The sequence below is a fragment of the Octopus sinensis genome, linkage group LG8 (genome assembly GCF_006345805.1).
Source record: "Octopus sinensis linkage group LG8, ASM634580v1, whole genome shotgun sequence".
In the NCBI taxonomy this organism is placed as follows: Eukaryota; Metazoa; Mollusca; class Cephalopoda; order Octopoda; family Octopodidae; genus Octopus; species Octopus sinensis.
The window spans coordinates 72,758,471-72,778,148 of NC_043004.1; the positions used below are offsets into that span (position 1 = coordinate 72,758,471).

General features: G+C 39.5%; 1 protein-coding gene across 1 annotated transcript in view; it reads left to right on the forward strand.

Annotated features, from left to right (window-relative positions):
- LOC115215066 (putative ankyrin repeat protein RF_0381) overlaps positions 1-18,518 on the forward strand; it is a 70,558-nt gene extending 52,040 nt beyond the window's left edge. Inside the window, exons 9-12 of the mRNA XM_036505445.1 lie at positions 451-590; positions 8,764-8,835; positions 15,440-15,511; positions 18,035-18,518. Coding sequence (XP_036361338.1) covers positions 451-590; positions 8,764-8,835; positions 15,440-15,511; positions 18,035-18,240 — 490 coding nt within the window. The 3' untranslated portion in view covers positions 18,241-18,518. The remainder of the gene's footprint in view (positions 1-450; positions 591-8,763; positions 8,836-15,439; positions 15,512-18,034) is intronic.
- Positions 18,519-19,678: the final 1,160 nt, after the last annotated feature.

A 19,678-nucleotide genomic window follows, 5' to 3' on the forward strand; every position in this document is an offset into this window, starting at 1 on the left:
GTAGCATGCTAACCAACCACATGGTTCGGGGTTCAGTCCCACTGCGTGGCATCTTGGGCAAGTGTCTTCTACTATAGCCCCGGGCCGACCAAAGACTTGTGAGTGGTTTTGGTAGACGGAAACTGAAAGAAGCCCCTCGTATATATGTATATATATATATATATGCGTGTGTGTGTTTGTGTGTCTGTGTTTGTCCCCTAGCATTGGTTGACAACCGATGCTGGTGTGTTTATGTCCCCGTCACTTAGCGGTTCGGCAAAAGAGACCGATAGAATAAGTACTGGGCTTACAAAAGAATAAGTCCCGGGGTCGATTTGCTCGACTAAAGGCGGTGCTCCAGTATGGCCGCAGTCAAATGACTGAAACAAGTAAAAGAGTAAAAGAGTAAGAGAGTAAACACGTACGCAATCTAATATTTGCTAGAAATTAATTTTATTTTTTGTTCCACAGATGTTTGTGGTGCGGACACGGAGAGGCCACAACAAAATTCCACCCATGTGGACATTTTATCACCTGTGAAGAATGTTCAACAACTTCTCTTAAGCTATGTCTGAGGTGTTTGAAACCTATAACAAGCAGAGGTGGAATCGGTAAGAAGAACTCTTTGAGAATTTGTCTGTTCGTTCTGCTTGTCTCGTTGCTTTCATTGTGCAGAATGATGCGTTTCATGTTGTGTATCTATCCATGTATATGTATGTAAGTATGTATGTAAGTATGTATGTATATGTATGTATGTATGTATATAAGTATGTATGTATGTATGTATGTATGTATGCATATCTGGCAGATTTACGATGTAATGTGTTCCTGGTATCTTTTCTCTGTGATAATATACCAATCACTACATCCACTAAACATTGTCTTTATCAAAGTAGGAAATCTTGTCACACTACAAAATGGTCGTGGAAGCATATGGCCTTGTGGTTAGAGCAGTGGAATAACGGTCGAGGGATCGCGGGTTCGAATCTCAGACCAGGCGATGTGTGTGTTTATGAGCGAAACACCTAAGCTCCACGCGGCTCCGGTAGAAGGTTATGGCGAACTTCTGTTGACTCTTTCGCCACTACTTTCTTTCACTCTTTCCTCCTGCATCTTGCAGCTCACCTGCGACGGACCGGCGTCCCGTCCAGGTGGGGAACCTATACGCCAAGAAACCGGGAAACCGGCCCTTATGAGCCACGCATGGCTCGAGAAGAAACAAACAACAAAACAACAACAAGATGGTTGTAGTCTGCAACAAAATTAATGGCGGATTCTGCAAGATAATTAGTGAGTAACTGAAGTATCAATAAATCTCCATGAACAACTTGCTTGACATTGGAATTAAACAGATGCAGGAGTGGCTGTGTGGTAAGTAGCTTGCTTACCAACCACATGGTTCCGGGTTCATTCCCACTACGTGGCATCTTGGGCAAGTGTCTTCTGCTATAGCCTCAGACCGACCAATGCCTTGTGAGTGGATTTGGTAGACGGAAACTGAAAGAAGCCCGTCGTATATATGTATATATGTATATATGTATGTATGTGTGTGTATGTGGTGTTTGTGTGTCAGTGTTTGTCTCCCTAGCATTGCTTGACAACCGATGCTGGTGTGTTTACGTCCCCGTTACTTAGCGGTTCGGCAAAAGAGACCGATAGAATAAGTACTGGGCTTACAAAGAATAAGTTCCAGGGTCGATTTGCTCGACTAAAGGTGGTGCTCCAGCATGGCCGCAGTCAAATGATTGAAACAAGTAAAAGAGTAAAAGAGTAACTGTTTAAGATCGACTGTGAGCCATTAGTAGATAATTAAATACAACAGCACTTACGAGAACTTCATTATCATCTTTGGTTAAGTGTAAGATTCAGAGGAATATTTTGAAGGAGTAAAAGTATGCGTTCCAAGTTTGAGAGCCTTTAACACGCAACTCCAAGTTGTATGTTGGTTTTGGGATGATATTAAAACTAATAGAGGCACAGTTGTGTTTACTCTTTACTCTTTACTTTTTTACTCTTTTACTTGTTTCAGTCATTTGACTGCGGCCATGCTGGAGCACCGCCTTTAGTCGAGCAAATCGACCCCAGGACTTATTCTTATCGGTCTCTTTTGCGGAACCGCTAAGTTACGGGGACGTAAACACACCAGCATCGGTTGTCAAGCAATGCTAGGGGGACAAACACAGACACACAAACATACACACACATACATATATATATATATATATATATATATATATATATATACATATATACGACGGGCCTCTTTCAGTTTCCGTCTACCAAATCCACTAACAAGGCATTGGTCGGCCCGAGGCTCTAGTAGAAGACACTTGCCCAAAGTGCCACGCAGTGGGACTGAACCCGGAACCATGTGATTGGTTAGCAAGCTACTTACCACACAGCCACTTCTGCGCCTATGTCTCTCAAATTTTGCTTTTTGGTTCTGACTTGATTGTTACATTCAAACCAGATCACGAAACCTTCAAATATGTCCTGAATAAGATAAATAGGTGAACTGAGCAACGAAAATTATCAGTAACAGCCTTTAACAAAGAGATTAGGTACATGTTTATCCGTCTTGAAGTGGTGTTACATGCGTTCGTTGCTATAGCTTTGATGAACAACTTGCTTGACATTGGAATTAAACAGATGCAGGAGTAGCTGTGTGATAAGTAGCTTGCTAACCAACCACATGGTTCCGGGTTCAGTCCCACTGCGTGGCACCTTGGGCAAGTGTCTTCTACTACAGCCTCAGGCCGACCAAAGCCTTGTGAGTGGATTTGGTAGACGGAAACTGAAAGAAGCCTGTTATATATATGTATACACGAACACACACACACACACACACACACACACACATATATATATATATATATAATATATATATATATATACAAGCGTAGGAGTGACTGTGTTGTAAGTAGCTTGCTTACCAACCACATAGTTCCGGGTTCAGTCCCGCTGCGTGGCACCTTGGGCAAGCGTCTTCTACTATAGCCTCTGGCCGACCAAACCTTGTGAGTGGATTTGGGAGATGGAAACTGAAAGAAGCCCGACGTATATATGTATATATATATATGTATGTGTGTGTGTATGTGTGTGTATATGTTTGTGTGTCTGTGTTTGTACCCCTAGCATTGCTTGACAACCGATGCTGGTGTGTTTAAGTCCCCGTAACTTACCGGTTCGGCAAAAGAGACCGACAGGATAAGTACTAGTCTTACAAAGAATAAGTCATGGGGTCGATTTGCTCGACTAAAAGGCGGTGCTCCAGCATGGTCGCAGTCAAATGACTGAAACAAGTAAAAGAGTAAAAGAGATTGTTAGTGAAAATTATAGTCTTGTGAACAGATTTGGCATAGATATAAGCAAAAAAAACTTAGAGATTAACTGTAATTAAGTGATAATTAAGTGATAATTAAGTGATATAATTGCAACATTGCTAGATTATGTAGGATGTCTTAATAAAGAGGGGAAATTTATGAAGATCGATCACATTTTGTTTTGGATCTAAGTATTGGCTGTTACATGGAACCACTTTTTAAAGTATAAAGATATTGACTAAAACCATTATGATCGCTGGTTGACCATTGATGATAGGAATGCCTCGCAATAATAAAACACATTATTAATAAAGATAAAGAAATTTTGCTGTAAAGTATAAAACTTGGAAACACATACTTCAGCCGAGCTATTTTGTTTATCAGAATAGTGAAGAACAGATCACATTTCTAATTTCCATTTGAATGGTTAGCTGTAAATGAATTATATTAAATTTCGTTTTTGGATTTGGTTTACAAGATTCTTTATATGAGTTCGTGTGTTGAAGCATATTTTGTTGTGTCTGGGGAGAGTTATTCTCTTTTTGTGCTTTGTAATGTAACACACTCACCGGTAAAATTTCCACTTATTTCTTATTTTTATTCTCCTAAAATTTTCGTTGCGTCTTGCAAACTTTTCAATAGTCTTGACTCTTTTCAATATTGAAGACTATTGAAAAGGTTGCAAGACGCAACGAAAATTTTAGGAAAATAAGAATAAGAAATAAGTGGAAATTTTACCGGTGAGTGTGTTATATTATAAGACACAAAAAGAAAATGACTCTCCCCCAGACACAACAGAATTGTATTAAAGATATTACTGATATTTCATAAAATCTAGGCTAACATGGTTGGTAAAATGGATAAATTAGAAGACATAGGAGAGCCAAGATTGTCTTTTTGGAAAAGAGAACTAAAATGTATTCTTGGTTAGGTGTAAACCTATGAGTTAATGAAACCAAAGGGTGAAAGACTCAAAACACTATGTCTCTCTTAGCATTAAAATAATCTATATGGATGGTAAATATTTATTTATTTCTTGCCCACAAATGGCTAAACATAGAGGGGTAGACAAGGACAGAAAAACCAATTAAGACGATTAGATCGACTCCAGTGCGTAACTGGTACTTATTTAATCAATCCCAAAAGGATGAAAGGCAAAGTCGACCTCGGCCGAACTTCAACTCAGAACGTAACGGCAGACGAAATACCTATTTCTTTACTACCCACAAGGGGCTAAACAAGGAGAGACAAACGGATTAAATCGATTATATCGACCCCAGTGCGTAACTGGTACTTATTTAATCGACCCCGAAAGGATGAAAGGCAAAGTAGACCTCGGCGAAATTTGAATTCAGAACGTAACGGCAGACGAAATACCTATTTCTTTACTACCCACAAGGGGCTAAACATAGAGGGGACAAACAAGGACAGACATAGGTATTAAGTCGATTATATTGACATCCAGTGCGTAACTGGTACTTAATTTTATCGACCCCGAAGGATGAAAGGCAAAGTCGACCTCGGCGGAATTTGAACTCAGAGCGTAGCGGCAGACGAAATACCTATTTCTTTAGACCCACAAGGAGCTACACACAGGGAGGACAAGCAAGGACAGACAAACGGATTAAGTCGAGTACATCGACCCCAGTGCGTAACTGGTACTTATTTGATCAATCCCAAAAGGATGAAAAGTAAAGTCGACCTCTTTTCCTTAGGCAGGTGAGTTTTTTCCTTAGGCAGGTGAGTCTTTTCCTTAGGCAGGTGAGTCTTTTCCTTAGGCAGGTAAGTTTTTTTCCTAAGGCAGGTGAATCTTTTCCTTAGGCAGGTGAGATTTGATTGAATGTAGACGGCGAGATTTACATGGGTGTACTTGCTAAGATATCAACTACATATCTACAAAATAATGGTTATGAGACTGAAAGTATCCAGAAGACTGAAATCCCTGGAATTTTGGGATGTGTAGAAATTGCATCTTCAATCTAGGATACGATACAAGACACAAAGAAGAATAAAAGGGATTTGAATTTTGTATGGCTTGAGCTGTTGAAGAAAACAATTGACTTCTTTTATATACGCGGTGTTCTGTTTTTGATTCGACGGTCATTCGGAATGCTCACAGCAGCCATATTCATACCGCTCTATGTCACGCTGGTGAGACCCATATTGGAGTACGGGATTCAAGCCTCTTCTCTTTATCTCCTCAAAGACATACATCATCTCGAAAGAGTCCAGAAGCTGGCTACCCACATGGTTCTTGGTCTCAAGCATTTGTCTTATGAAGAAAGGCTGAAGACGCTCGACCTTTATTCTCTAGAAAAACGACGACGCCGTGGTGATCCCATTCTTGCTCACAACAACATAAGCTGAAAGTGTAACCTCTCGAAAGAGCTGTTCTTCACTCCTGCTCCAGAGCGTCGGCTGCGGGGTCACTCCGAAAAGCTCTACCTGCGACGATTTCATTTCAATCGAAGGAGAGGGGCTTTCTCCGTCCGGGTTGCGGATCCGTGGAATAAGCTGCCGGACGAGATAGTGAAGATGCCGATGACCGCTCGTTTCAAAGTCTCTCTTGAACACAAATGGCCTGAACTCTTTGTATGAACACCACCCTGTACATAACTCCATGTCCCCCTACATGGCCTTGCTTTTTGCTTTTTAAGCCAAAAAATTAACTTAACTTAACTTAACTTAACTTATATACGAGAGAAGATTAAGAATATGATGAAGAACTGCTATAACAATTTCAAAATTTGGTGAATAAGAAAGAATTTCACAGCAGACTAGCAACGACTTGAAACTGGAATTGTTGTATGTTACACAATAGGTTATTTGGTTTGGGCTTGTTATGGAGATGTTAAGTAGATTGGCAAATTGATGAAAAGAAATGGATTAAGGAAAATCACTTATGTAGGCATTAATGGATGGCATAACAATAGTAACAGGAGACTAAAAGGAAATGCAAATAGTTCTAGATAAATAGAATGGACCAATTACTTGGTCAAGAATGCAGTTTAAAGCAAATAAGTAATGCAGCCTGTCGTTTGTGAAAGGCCAGCAGAAGCAAGTAAAGTTCAAAACAGCAGGAAAAACCATGCCTAAGGTTAAAGAGAAACCAGTAAAAAGTTTAAGATGATGGCTTGCTTCCTCGCCGACTTTTAAGCGTAGAGGCATTGATATCATGGCAGAAACTGTGGGTGGTTTATAAGCAATAGGTACGTGAAAACGTCTGAGCAGATACGAGATTTGCTGTTTCCGGGTTGATCTACATCCTCATCTTGCTTATATACCTTTACTTATCTGTTCTGCTGCACCATTTCAGATATTTACACGGCAGTAATGCCTGGCTGTAGTTAATGAAGTTTAGAACACCTGATATCACTTTCTGTTCCACTTGTTTAGACCTAATCATTGCTCACCAGTAAAATATTGCTTCATTAAGGAAGATGACTGACATTACGATGTGTTCAAATATTTCCTGAATTAGATGACGTGTTGGTGAACTGTGATGCAGGCAGTTAAACTTAAAGATAACCAGCAGAAACATTTAAAAAGCAGAGTGGGTACACACTTAAACTGGTATGACATGTGTTTTTGTGACAAGATCTTTGATAACCAGCTAAGTTGACACTGGAATTAAGCAAAAAAGAAGAATGCTGTTTAGTGAATTCTAGAGATGCCATCGATTTGGCAAAGATATAAGAAAAGAATGACAAAACTAAGAGAAAACTGTTATCAAATGTTAATTAAACGAGATAGTTTCAACATCGTTAGACTATGTAGGATGTCTGTGTAGAAAGAAAGGATATAGGAATGTTAATCTACTTCACTGTGGACCTAAATATTGGGCTATTACATGGGACCACTACAGAAAGTAAAAGAAAAAATTTGAGCAGAACCTTAGTGGTCTTCAGTTAACCATTAATTATAGGAATGGAATGTTTCACAGCAATAAAGAATAGATTATCTTTATATATATAAAACTGAGAATGTGTGTTTGTGTCTGTCTGTCTGTCTGTGTGTTTCCCTAAAACTTGAGAACTACAGAACCAATTTCATTAAAATTTTACACATGCTTTACTTAAGGTCTGGGGGGTGTCATCGGCAAAAACTTTTAACTTTTTGCCTAGGGCGAGCCCACAGCAATATCAAATCTTCTCCACTACGATTCCCTAAATCTCGAGAACTACACAACCAATTTCATTCAAATTTTACACATACCTTACTTAGGGCCCATGAAGTTTCATGGGCAAAAAAAGTTCAGCTTCTTGCCTATGGCGAGCCCATAGCAATATCATATCTTCTCCACTATTTCAGTATTACGTGTTAAAAGTGAAACAAAAACATTTCTCTATTTTATGTCAGATACTTTCACTTTAACGATAAAAATAATAATAATAACAATTGAATTATATGTAGTAAGTAATAATTAAAATCAAACTAAAGTATAATAGCAATAATAATTCTCTAAACGAGATATAGACAGTAACTGCTCCATAACAAAAGGGACATTAGCCATTTGAATGTGGCTAGGGACAGGGCAGGGCGGTGGGGGTGTTACTGATGCATTTAGCCCATGCGATCATCAACGTCACCAGATAGGCTGACACCATCACGGTGTCCTCTATCCTGCAAAGGGAGATCATTCCCCGAAGAAGCGGATGCCACATACGAAGAAGCGGATGCCACAAACTGTTATCAAATGTTAATTAAACGAGATAGTTTCAACATCGTTAGACTATGTAGGATGTCTGTGTAGAAAGAAAGGATATAGGAATGTTAATCTACTTCACTGTGGACCTAAATATTGGGCTATTACATGGGACCATTACAGAAAGTAAAAGAAAAAATTTGAGCCTACCATACGTTGACGAGAGGCAAACACCTCGAAACCTGGGTCCGTATGTGGCATCCGCTTCTTTGGGGAATGATCTCCCTTTGTAGGATAGAGGACACCGTGATGGTGTCAGCCTATCTGGTGACGTTGATGATCGCCTGGGGCTAAATGCATCAGTAACACCCCCACCGCCCTGCCCTGTCCCTAGCCACATTCAAATGGCTAATGTCCCTTTTGTTAAAGTATAATATTATTGTAACAAAACAAAAGTAAAAATAGCAATTGGTATAAAATTGCATCAATGACTTGAACTTGAATAAGTAGTTTCACATGAATGGGAATAAATTAAAAATAAAATTTAAGTGCAGACATGGAATAGTCCTACAATTCCAGTCTGTTATATATTTTGAGTATTGTTATCACTAGCGATATCAAGATATAACTTTGTATTTTGTAATTTATGTGTAGATGTATATATATATAGATGTACATGTAATATGTACATATATATATACACATATATACATGCACTAGCACTATGACCCGGCAAAGACGGGTCATAATGCTAGTTAATAATAAAGAAAAAGAAAGTCTACTATTAAATGTAAAACTTGGAAATATTCATTTCAGGTTCTGCAATGTGCGAGGACAAGCATGTACAGACAGACTCACAGCTGTTAGAGACTGCATCCCAGCAACTTGGTGAGTATAAAATAACAGTTCATAATTGATTTCTATAAGTTTTACTTTACCAGGGTATATTGTACGTGTGAGAATGACTGATATTGAAAGATTAACTGTGTGATAATTCTATTAAAGATATGGGCGGCGAGCTGGCAGAAAAGTTAGCACGCCGGGCCTAATGCGTAGCCGTATTTCGTCTGCCATTACGTTCTAGGTTCAAATTCCGCCGAGGTCGACTTTGCCTTTCATACTTTCGGGGTGGATAAATTAAGTACCAGTTATGCACTGAGGCCGAGATAATCGACTTAATCCGTTGGTCTGTACTTGTTTGTCCTCTCTGTGTTTAGACCATTGTGGGTAGTAAAGAAATAGGTATTTCATCTGCCGTTACGTTCTGAGTTGAAGTTCCGCCGAGGTCGAATTTGCCTCTCATCCTTTCGGGGTCGATTAAATAAGTACCAGGTATGCACTGGGGTCGATTGTCGACTTTGCCTTTCATCCTTTCGGGATCGATTAAATAAGTACCAGGTATGCACTGGGGTCGATGTAATCGACTTAATACCTATGTCCCCTCTATGTTTAGCCCCTTGTGGGTAGTAAAGAAATAGATAAGGATATCACTGAAAGGTCATAAAATACCCATCGAGGTTAGCACACTTTACTCTTTAAGTCTTTTCCTTGTATCAGTCATTTGACTGCGGCCATGCTGGAGCACCGCCTTTAGTCGAGCAAATCGACCACAGGACTTATTCTTTGTAAGCCTAGTACTTATTTTATCAGTCTCTTTTGCCGAACCGCTAAGTTACGGGGATGTAAACACAGCAGCATCGGTTGTCAAGCGATGTTGGGGGGGGCAAACACACACAGACATATATATATATATATATATATACACGATGGGCTTCTTTCAGTTTCCGTCTACCAAATCCACTCACAAGGCTTTGGTCAGCCCGAGGCTATAGTAGAAGACACTTGCCCAAGGTGCAGTGGGACTGAACCGAGAACCATGTGGTTGGTAAGCAAGATACTTACCACACAGCCACTCCTGCGCCTATTTGATATTTAAATTTAGGAGACAAAATTCTGAGTTAATGTTATCATTTGGTCAGGGAACAGGCAAGTTATGTTTTTGTTTGTTTTTCATTTTTACTGTTTGCAACTCAACTTGGTTTCGAGCCGGGTCGTCTGCTGCTGGAGATGACCGACCAGGTAAAGGACCTGGGTATCTCGGTGGATTCATCCTTTTCGCCTTCGGCCCAGTGCGTCCATGCTGCCAACAAAGCACGCGGAATTCTGTTTTTGATTCGACGGTCATTCGGAATGCTCACAGCAGCCATATTCATACCGCTCTATGTCACGTTGGTGAGACCCATATTGGAGTACGGGATTCAAGCCTCTTCTCCTTATCTCCTCAAAGACATACATCATCTCGAAAGAGTCCAGAAGCTGGCTACCCACATGGTTCTTGGTCTCAAGCATTTGTCTTATGAAGAAAGGCTGACGACGCTCGACCTTTATTCTCTAGAAAAACGACGACGCCGTGGAGATCTCATTCTTGCTCACAACAACATAAGCGAAAAGTGTAACCTCTCGAAAGAGCTGTTCTTCACTCCTGCTCCAGAACGTCGGCTGCGGGGTCATTCCGAAAAGCTCTATCTGCGACGATTTCATCTCAATCGAAGGAGAGGGGCTTTCTCCGTCCGGGTTGCGGATCCGTGGAATAAGCTGCCGGACGAGATAGTGAAGATGCCGACGACCGCTCGTTTCAAAGTCTCTCTTGAACACAAATGGCCTGAACTCTTTGCATGAACACCACCCTGTACATAACTCCACGTCCCCCTACATGGCCTTGCTTTTTGCTTTTTGAGCCAAAAAATTAACTTAACTTAACTTGATAGGCTGTTGTTGTTATCGTTGCTGTTTAGGCAGATGTCTGTCACAATCTTGCAGAGTTGCAATGAATTTTGTTCCAAGTGTGAATGCGCTGACAGTGTGTTCCTGCTGAAACAACTATTGTATCTCTTTCCTCGAGATAAATACTTGCTGCAAGCTACAATGCAATAACATCGTCCTTTTGGCTTATCAGCTGATCTTCATGCTCCAATCATTTAGATGGATGGTCACTGTCCAAGCCAGTTCATTGGTTGAGGAACACATCGCTTAAATATTCCGGCTTCTCCGGGTTGGTATGCCCTTCTTAACATCAACTGGCTACATTTTACATGGCAAAAAATACTAGAAATATGTAGTGTCCTCAAGAAGAATAGACATTCCTCTCTAACTTATGAAAAGAAATATCAGACAAGCTGGAAGAAAAAAGGAGAGTAAACTTAGTAGATAGCAGCTCCATAAGAACCTTAGTGAGATTACTAGGAAGTTATTTGCAGATACTCAGGGTGGTAGGTGAAAATATACTGAAGATGGGCTGGACGGGCATATACAGGTGACCAACGGTGACCAACGGTGATCAACGGTGACCGGAAGGATGAAAGGTAAAGTCGACCTCGGCGGAATTTGAATTCAGAAAGTAACGGCAGACGACATACCTATTTCTTTACTACCCACAAGGGGCTAAGCACAGAGGTGACAAACAAGGACAGACAAATGGATTAAGTCGATTATATCGACCCCAGTGCGTAACTGGTACTTCATTTATCCACCCCGAGAGGATGAAAGGCAAAGTCGACCTCGGCGGAATTTGAACTAAGGACGTAACTGCAGACGAAATACCTATTTCTTTATTACCCACAAGGGGCTACACACAGAGGGGACAAACAAGGATAGACAAACGGATCAAGTCGATTACATCGACCCCAGTGAATAACTGGTACTTAATTTATCCACCCCGAAAGGATGAAAGGCAAAGTCGACCTCGGCGGAATTTGAACTCGGAACGTAACGGCAGATGAAATACTGCTACACATTTCGCCCGGTGACAAACCATTCCCACTCACGAACAGTTTGAAATGCCCATCGAAAACCGCAATCAAATATTTTAGCTTGGTTGATTTTAGCAAGAAACAAGTATGTGGCTGTGTGAAGAAGGCAAGAACAAAGAATGGTATATAAGGTAATGGTGTACCATATAAAGGGTACAAGTATTGTATTCAAGTATGCTATAAGCTTTACCTACTATTTAGAGAGTTGTGAACTGGTTGATGCCTGGTGCAAGGTAGAAAGGTTTAATTAACAAAGGAAGCTAAAGCAAAATTTATTGGCCTGTTCAGACCAATTTTAATCCTGACTGTAGATGGCTTTAGTTGCTACTTATCTACAAAATCATGGCTTTGGGAAAGAAAATGTCAAGAAGGCTGGTATCTCCGGAATCCATGGTTGTGTGGTACAAGAATTTTCAGTTTGGGATGCATACAATACAGAAAGGGAAATAAAAAGGAGTTTGTTGCTAATACTTATGGTTCTGTACCACTCAGTAGATAGTTCCAATCAACTGTCGATGAAAGCAATGAACTTCTTTTATACATTGGAAAAGATGAGTGTCTGATGAGGAACTGTTATAACAATTCCAAATTGCGGTTCTTGAAAGAGTATTTCACAACAGGCGCAGGAGTGGCTGTGTGGTAAGTAGCTTGCTAACCAACCACATGGTTCCGGGTTCAGTCCCATTGCATGGCACCTTGGGCAAGAGTCTTCTACTATAGCCTCGGGCCAACCAATGCCTTGTGAGTGGATTTGGTAGACGGAAACTGAAAGAGGCCCGTCGTATATATGTATATATATATATATATATATATATATATTATATATATGTATGTGTGTGTATGTTTGTGTGTCTGTGTTTGTCCCCCTAGCATTGCTTGACAACCGATGCTGGTGTGTTTACGTCCCCGTCACTTAGCGGTTTGGCAAAAAGAGACCGATAGAATAAGTACTGGGCTTACAAAGAATAAGTCCCGGGGTCGATTTGCTCGACTAAAAGCGATGCTCCAGCATGGCTGCAGTCAAATGACTGAAACAAATAAAAGAGTAAAGAGAGAAAGAGTAAAGAGTAAAGAGAGTGTCATCCTCTTGAGATTGGAATTGGAATTTCGTCTCAGCTTGTAATGGGGAAGCAGCTTAGATCAGCAAATATATCAGAAGAAATGACCCGAGTGAGATCACCTAACGATTCTTTAATGGATAATATAACAAAGAGAGCAAAATGAATTGCGAATAGTTCAGGATAGATTGGATGGACTAATTACTTGGTCAAGAATGTGGTTTAAAGCAAATAGAAATGCAGTCTGTCAGTTATCAAAGGTCAGCAGAAGTGAAGTTCAAAATATCAGGAGAAACCATGCCTAAGGTTAAAGAGAAACCTGCAAAAAGTTTAGGACGATCGTATACACTACCTTTAACAAAGAGAACAGGTGTATATTTATCCTGTATGAAATTGTGTGCCATGTGTTTGTGAAAAGATCTTTAATGACTAATTTGGTTAACATTGGAATTAAGCAGGCAAAGAGAATGTTGGTTAGTTATGTCTAGAGATGAGAGGACAATTCTATGCCATACGTTTGACACAAATGTAAGAAAAGAAAGACAAAACTAAGAGAAAAACTTTGTTATCAATTGATAACTAAATTGGATAATTGCAGCATTATTAGATTATGAGGGTGAGCTGAAAGGATCATAGGGTTAGGACGAACGAGTGGTGTGCATTAAGTTTAATATTTCTTAAATGGATTGCCTGATTCCACGTAAACTGACATCTGGATGTTCAAAGAAAACTTGAAATGGTATTAGTACCGACTTCTTTTGAAAATGGACGAAATTTGGCATCGTGATTTTATCAAGTACTTGCAGAAAAACTTGTTTAGCCCCTACAAGGGTAATATGCTGACACGGTTGCTATATTCAGTGATGACATTCCAGTTTTATCAACCGTGCAAAAGTGGGCAGCTGAATTTAGGAGGCAACCAGAGAATGTTAAAGAAGAGGACCCAGCGTCCTGCAACCCTCCACAACTTGTACACCGCATGGTGATGGATGACAGGCATTTGACTATAAACTAAATAGCCAAATGCTATTAGCATTTTCTGTGAGCGATTGAAGAAGATTCTGCACAATGAACTTAGCATGACGATGGCTAAAATCTGACATTGTTTAAAACAGATCCAGTTGGTTTCCTTGAGCATTTCCTAAGTCAGGCTGACTGTTAAATTCATTACTTTGAGCCAGGGACAAAGACTCAATCCATTTGGTGGAAACACACCGCCTCATCTGCTCCGAAGAAGGTCAGCATCGTTTCATCTCCATCGAAGGTGATAGTCTCAGTTTTTTGTGATGTAAAAGATATTGGGTTTATTAACTACTAGCAGTATCACCCGGCGTTGCTCGGGTTTGTAAGGGAAATAACTATATAAGCATTTTTAGACAGTTACTTCCCTTATATAAACCGAGCAAAAAATGCATTAAGAAAACGAAAAAATGATGGTAAATTTTTTTTAAATCGTAGACTCATTGTAGACGCGCGCTAATACCCAGAAGGGCTCGATATGAATCCCGACTATAAGATACCCGGTTTTGGTTAAACTGCACCGCAAAATGGGGGAGTAGTTAGGAATCTAAATCGGAGTAGACAGACTCTCACACAACTTCAGTTTTATATATAAAGATATTCAGAAGGGCCTCGCCATCAATGGAGAGTACTATGCCAACTTACTGTGGGAGCTACAAAACGCTATCAAGACCAAATGCCCAGGAAAACTAATGAAAGGGGTCATATATCACCAAGACAATGCTCCAGCACATAAGTCCTTGCTTTCAGTGATTGTTGTGCATGACTGTGGTTTTGAACTAGTTGATAAAACCTTCCTTTTTTCCTCTTTCCCTGATTCAGCCCCTTCTGATTATCGTTTGTCCATCAACTGTCAAAAATACGCTGTTGGAAACCAGTGACGATGACATCATATCTGCAGTTGATGAGTTTTTTTTTTGGAGCATCTGGATGAAAGATTGTTCACCAATGGGATTCAAGAACTGAAATCCTAATGGAAGACGTATGTGGACCAAAGGGGTCTGTGTTGAAAAAAAAACTTCATTTTCTCAGATTCCATGAGAATATCTTTTTCAGCCGACCATTATATCTAGGATGCTTGATAAAGAAAGGGGATTTAGGAATAGTCTATTCTGCCGTTGACCTGACTATTGAGCTATTATATGGTACTTTTGTAAAACGTATAAACGTGTTGAGCAAAACCGTAGATGTCACCATTTGACATTTGATGACTGGAATATCTTATAATAATAAAATATAGATTACTAGCAGTATCGCCCGGCGTTGCTCGGGTTTGTAAGGGAAATAACTATATAAGCATTTTAGAGAGTTACTTCTCTTATATAACCCGAGCAAAAATCATTAAAAATGCGGAAAAATAATGGTAATTTTTTTAAATCGTAGACTCAGCGTAGATGCGCGCTAATACTTAGAAGGACTCAATATGAATGACGACTATAAGATACCCGCTTTTGGTTAAACTGCACCGCAAAATGTGGGAGTAGTTAGGAATCTAAATCGGAGGAGACAGAGTCTCACACACACAACTTCAATTTTATATATAAAGATTAATAAAGATTAAGAAATTTTACTATAAAGTGTAAAACATGGAGATATTTATTTCAGAATCTCGAAAACTGGAAGAGAGGGATCTTCTGCTGGTGGCGCGTCAGTTAGGAAGCAATTGGTGGCATGCTGGTGAGTAGAAAGTAACAATCTCTAATTGATCTCTATACATTTTACCTTCACTTGATCTTTTGCATGTCAGAAGGACTGAGGTCAGGTTTCATTCCTGATTTCCATTTGAAATGATAGCTATAAAATAATTCTATTAAACGTAAAGTATACTAGCCATCTCAATATGGCTAACCACTAAGGGTGGGTGTTACTGTAGCTTTTAGCCCCAGGAGATCATCGTCTCCAGCTGGCTTTAGGCACACTTTCTGTGCCCTTATGGTATTTGCAAAGGGAGGTCATCCCTCTCTCGTAAACCTAAGTGATACGCACGGACTGCAGTTTCGAGGTATTTGCCTCTTGTCAACGTACGGTAATCACCGGTTTTCGATGAAGAGAGACCTGTTTGCAAATATCTATTTAATGTTTTTCCAGGCATTCTATTAAAGATGTTACTGAAATTTAATAAAATTGAGGTTAGCTTGATTGGTAAAATGGATAAATGAATAAAACACGATAGAGTAGATATTGTCTGTTGGGTGAAGGGACTAAAATATGTTGTTGTTTAAAGGTAAACAGGTGAGTTAATAACAAGGTTTTTGCGTGTTTTACGTTTTAATGAAGTTTACTTTTTGGTATTTGTAATGAAGGAAAGTTAACAACCAAAATAAGTCTTGTTTATTTTACTATAAAACTTTGAGTTAGGTTTTCCTTGAAACAACCACTTCTAGGGTCATTGTGTAAGAAGCAGATTATTCCGATTCATATCACCATATCCTTATGGCCCTCGCAGGGATATTGAGCAGAGGAAATGAATGAGCGAATCCAATGGTTGGATTCTGTTGGTGGTTTATGTTGATTCTTTAGGCTCTGATACACTTTTGTCTTCGCAAACACTTCTCCTGCCATTTATTTACCATACATATTCTCAAGTGTGAGATTCCTAGACATTTCAGCACGGCTGTCCGTACGAACGGACTCTAGCTGGTTAATGATGTAGAGTAGCAACCGATAAATTGCGAGCATGGGAGTGAACCCTTACCACTTTCTAGCGACGGGACCAGCAGACCTGTCCCTGGTTTCGGGCTATTTCTGCCACTCGTCAGAACTGGACACCTCGTCTGCTAGAGATGGCAGTAATTCACTTCTGCTTGCAATATATATATATATATATTATATATATATATATATATACATACGACAGGCTTCTTTCAGTTTCCGTCTACCAAATCCACTCACAAGGCTTTGGCCGGCCCGAGGCTATAGTAGAAGACACTTGCCCAAGGTGCCATGTGGTTGGTAAACAAGCTAGCTACTTACCACACACCCACTCCTGCGCATATATATATATATATATATATATTATATATATATATATTATATATATAATATATATTATATATACATATAAAAGTAAATAAATGGTACAACGAAGCACCGTTGTTTACTGGAAAATAGCGAACGTAATAAATACGACGCTAATGTATAGCTTCACTGCGTATGTACTAGTAAAGATGCGTGTACACATCTATGCCAGTACACTCGTCTGAACGCCAAAACGGGCTATCCTTTACTGGAAAGCAATACTCTCGTATTGCATTACTATTTTCATTGAAACTTCTTCACTGTTCTCGTTCTGTTAACGTTTTGGCGTTCAGACGAGTGTACTGGCATAGATGTGGCAACATTTGGAATATTGTCGAGGTATATGCAGCTGATGAAGATAAATATAATATACGTTGGCAAACGTATTTTGAAGAATCTGAAACCGGTACTGCATTATCCGTTTCTAGGTTTTTCATTTTTCAGATGTTCTTCCTAGAGGTAAGACAAATTTTTTTCATGTTTGTTGCACACACGCATCTTTACTAGTACATACGCAGTGAAGTTATACATTAGCGTCGTATTTATTACGTTCGCTATTTTCCAGTAAATATCGGTGCTTCGTTGTACCAATTATTTACTTTTATATGTATAATTTTACCCTCATGGGCTATCCTTTACTGGAAAGCAATACTCTCGTATTGCATTACTATTTTCATATATATATATATATATTTCAAGCGAACGCACAGTCGCTGATTTTGCAACAAGCAAAAATACTCGTTCTAAAATCTAGGAGATCTATATATTCTTAACCACTTTAACACGGCTGTCTGTTCAAACCAGCTAGAGGAGATGTCTTCTTGGGGTTAAAAAATCGCAGTAGACTATGTTCGAACGGACAGCCATGTTGAAGTGGCTACAAATATCACTTGTTAGTACAACTATTGCCTTGATCTCTTAGAGAGATTTTAGAACAAACATTTTTGCTTATTCTCAAGTGTAATTTTCATTTAATTCCTTTAAAATGTTTTCTCCATCTTCATTCTCTATTGTTTTGTCATCGTCTTTGGAAATTGAGAGCCATGTCTTATATTTTTCATGTTCCTTAAGTACTTCTTTAGATATAGTTTCTTGGTTATATTTATAACAACATACAGTACACGTCTTTCATATTATTGTTAATGCTGTTGCAATTATTTCTTATTCTTATATCTTTTGCAGGTATTTTCTTGGACATTAAAACTTCTGAGCTGGACATTATCAAGCGTGACAATAGAAATGATACTATAGAGCAGAGCTATCAGATGCTGTACAAATGGTTCACAAGTTGTGACCCAAAGAAACGTACAGCGGAAACAATAAAAGCAGCTCTTGAAGAAGCTCAATGTTTTAATGCCCTTCAATGTCTATCGTTAGGTATAAAATAACTTTCTGTGTTGTTGCTGTTCTTATTTAGTCCAAGATCTACCTTTAACGACAGAGACTTATCAATAGATAACTTCCATTTTTATCCTAACTATAAAGAACCCATAACCACATTGTCCAATGTGTCCACCTTTAAGGTGATAAGTTGTGAATTGAAGAGCATTTAGCTACGAATTCCAGTACATCTATATACCTCATAAAATCTCACTGAATGATTTGGCTCCCTTGTTAGAGATTAATTTTTGAAATAAATATAAACTTTGTATGTGGATTTATAGCATGGCTGTGAAGGTGTTTGTTTTTGTGGGCAGAAAAGTACTTCTATATACATGCATCATGTGTAATTCTGTATGCGTTTGCGTGTGAATGTGTGAATCAATGCTGTGTGTGTTAAAGTAAAAGAATGTATCGTCTGAGCTGAGGAGTAGTGAGGAGACGAAACAGGAAAATGTCTTCTGGATTGTGATGGTGACGAGAATGTGGTGAAGCAGTTTGTACTTTTACACCAAACGTGGTGATATGTCAAGAGTGGGGTTACCTATGGAACAGAAATAACATGCTACTGGGGGAGGCTTTATTCTTATTCGACGTAGCAGCAGGAGGTTTTAACGGGTCGTGTGACATGTCCTACACCAGATAATTGGACTCAACAAGGCCATTGAGGATGAAAAGGAGCTAGCACCGGACGGCCAGAGATGGAGAGCATAGGTGCATATGGTCAGTTCTGCGAATGATGACGTCTTTGTCGCCACCAACCTGGGCTGATCCCACTCCCATCAAACAAGACCACCAAGTGAGCAAGGGAGATGATTATCGTTATGAAGGTGGATGTCCAACAAGTGTTATGTGAGATGGACAGGCGCGTACTGAACGGTCTATGTGAAAGATAGGGAATTTTTTTAAAAACCGACCTTTCTAGCAATAAATGAAGTAAGTGCAGACAGCTAGAAAACTCAACTTCATATCAGACAGATGCCCTGCACCGCGGGTTCCAGCCCAGCACGACACCATGGTACTCCTTGCATTCATAGTTGTGATTCAGATTCCCCGCCAATGTTTGTTGTAGCTGCAATTGTCGTACACACACAAACGAATAAAAACACTCAGTCGCTCACACACACGCAAACACAGAAATGAAAACACTCTCACACACAATCACAACACGAACAAACAAACACACACACAAACACAGTTAAACACTCACACACGCACACACTCAAACACACATAAAAAAAAAACACTCACTCACACACACATTCCCACACGCACACACTCGAACACACAGAAATGAAAACACTCACTCACACACACGCACAAACACAGAAATGAAAACACACAGTTCCACACTCACAAACGCACACACTCGAACACACAGAAATACATTCACTCACACACACGCACGGAAATGAAAATAGTCACACATACTCACACACAAACGGA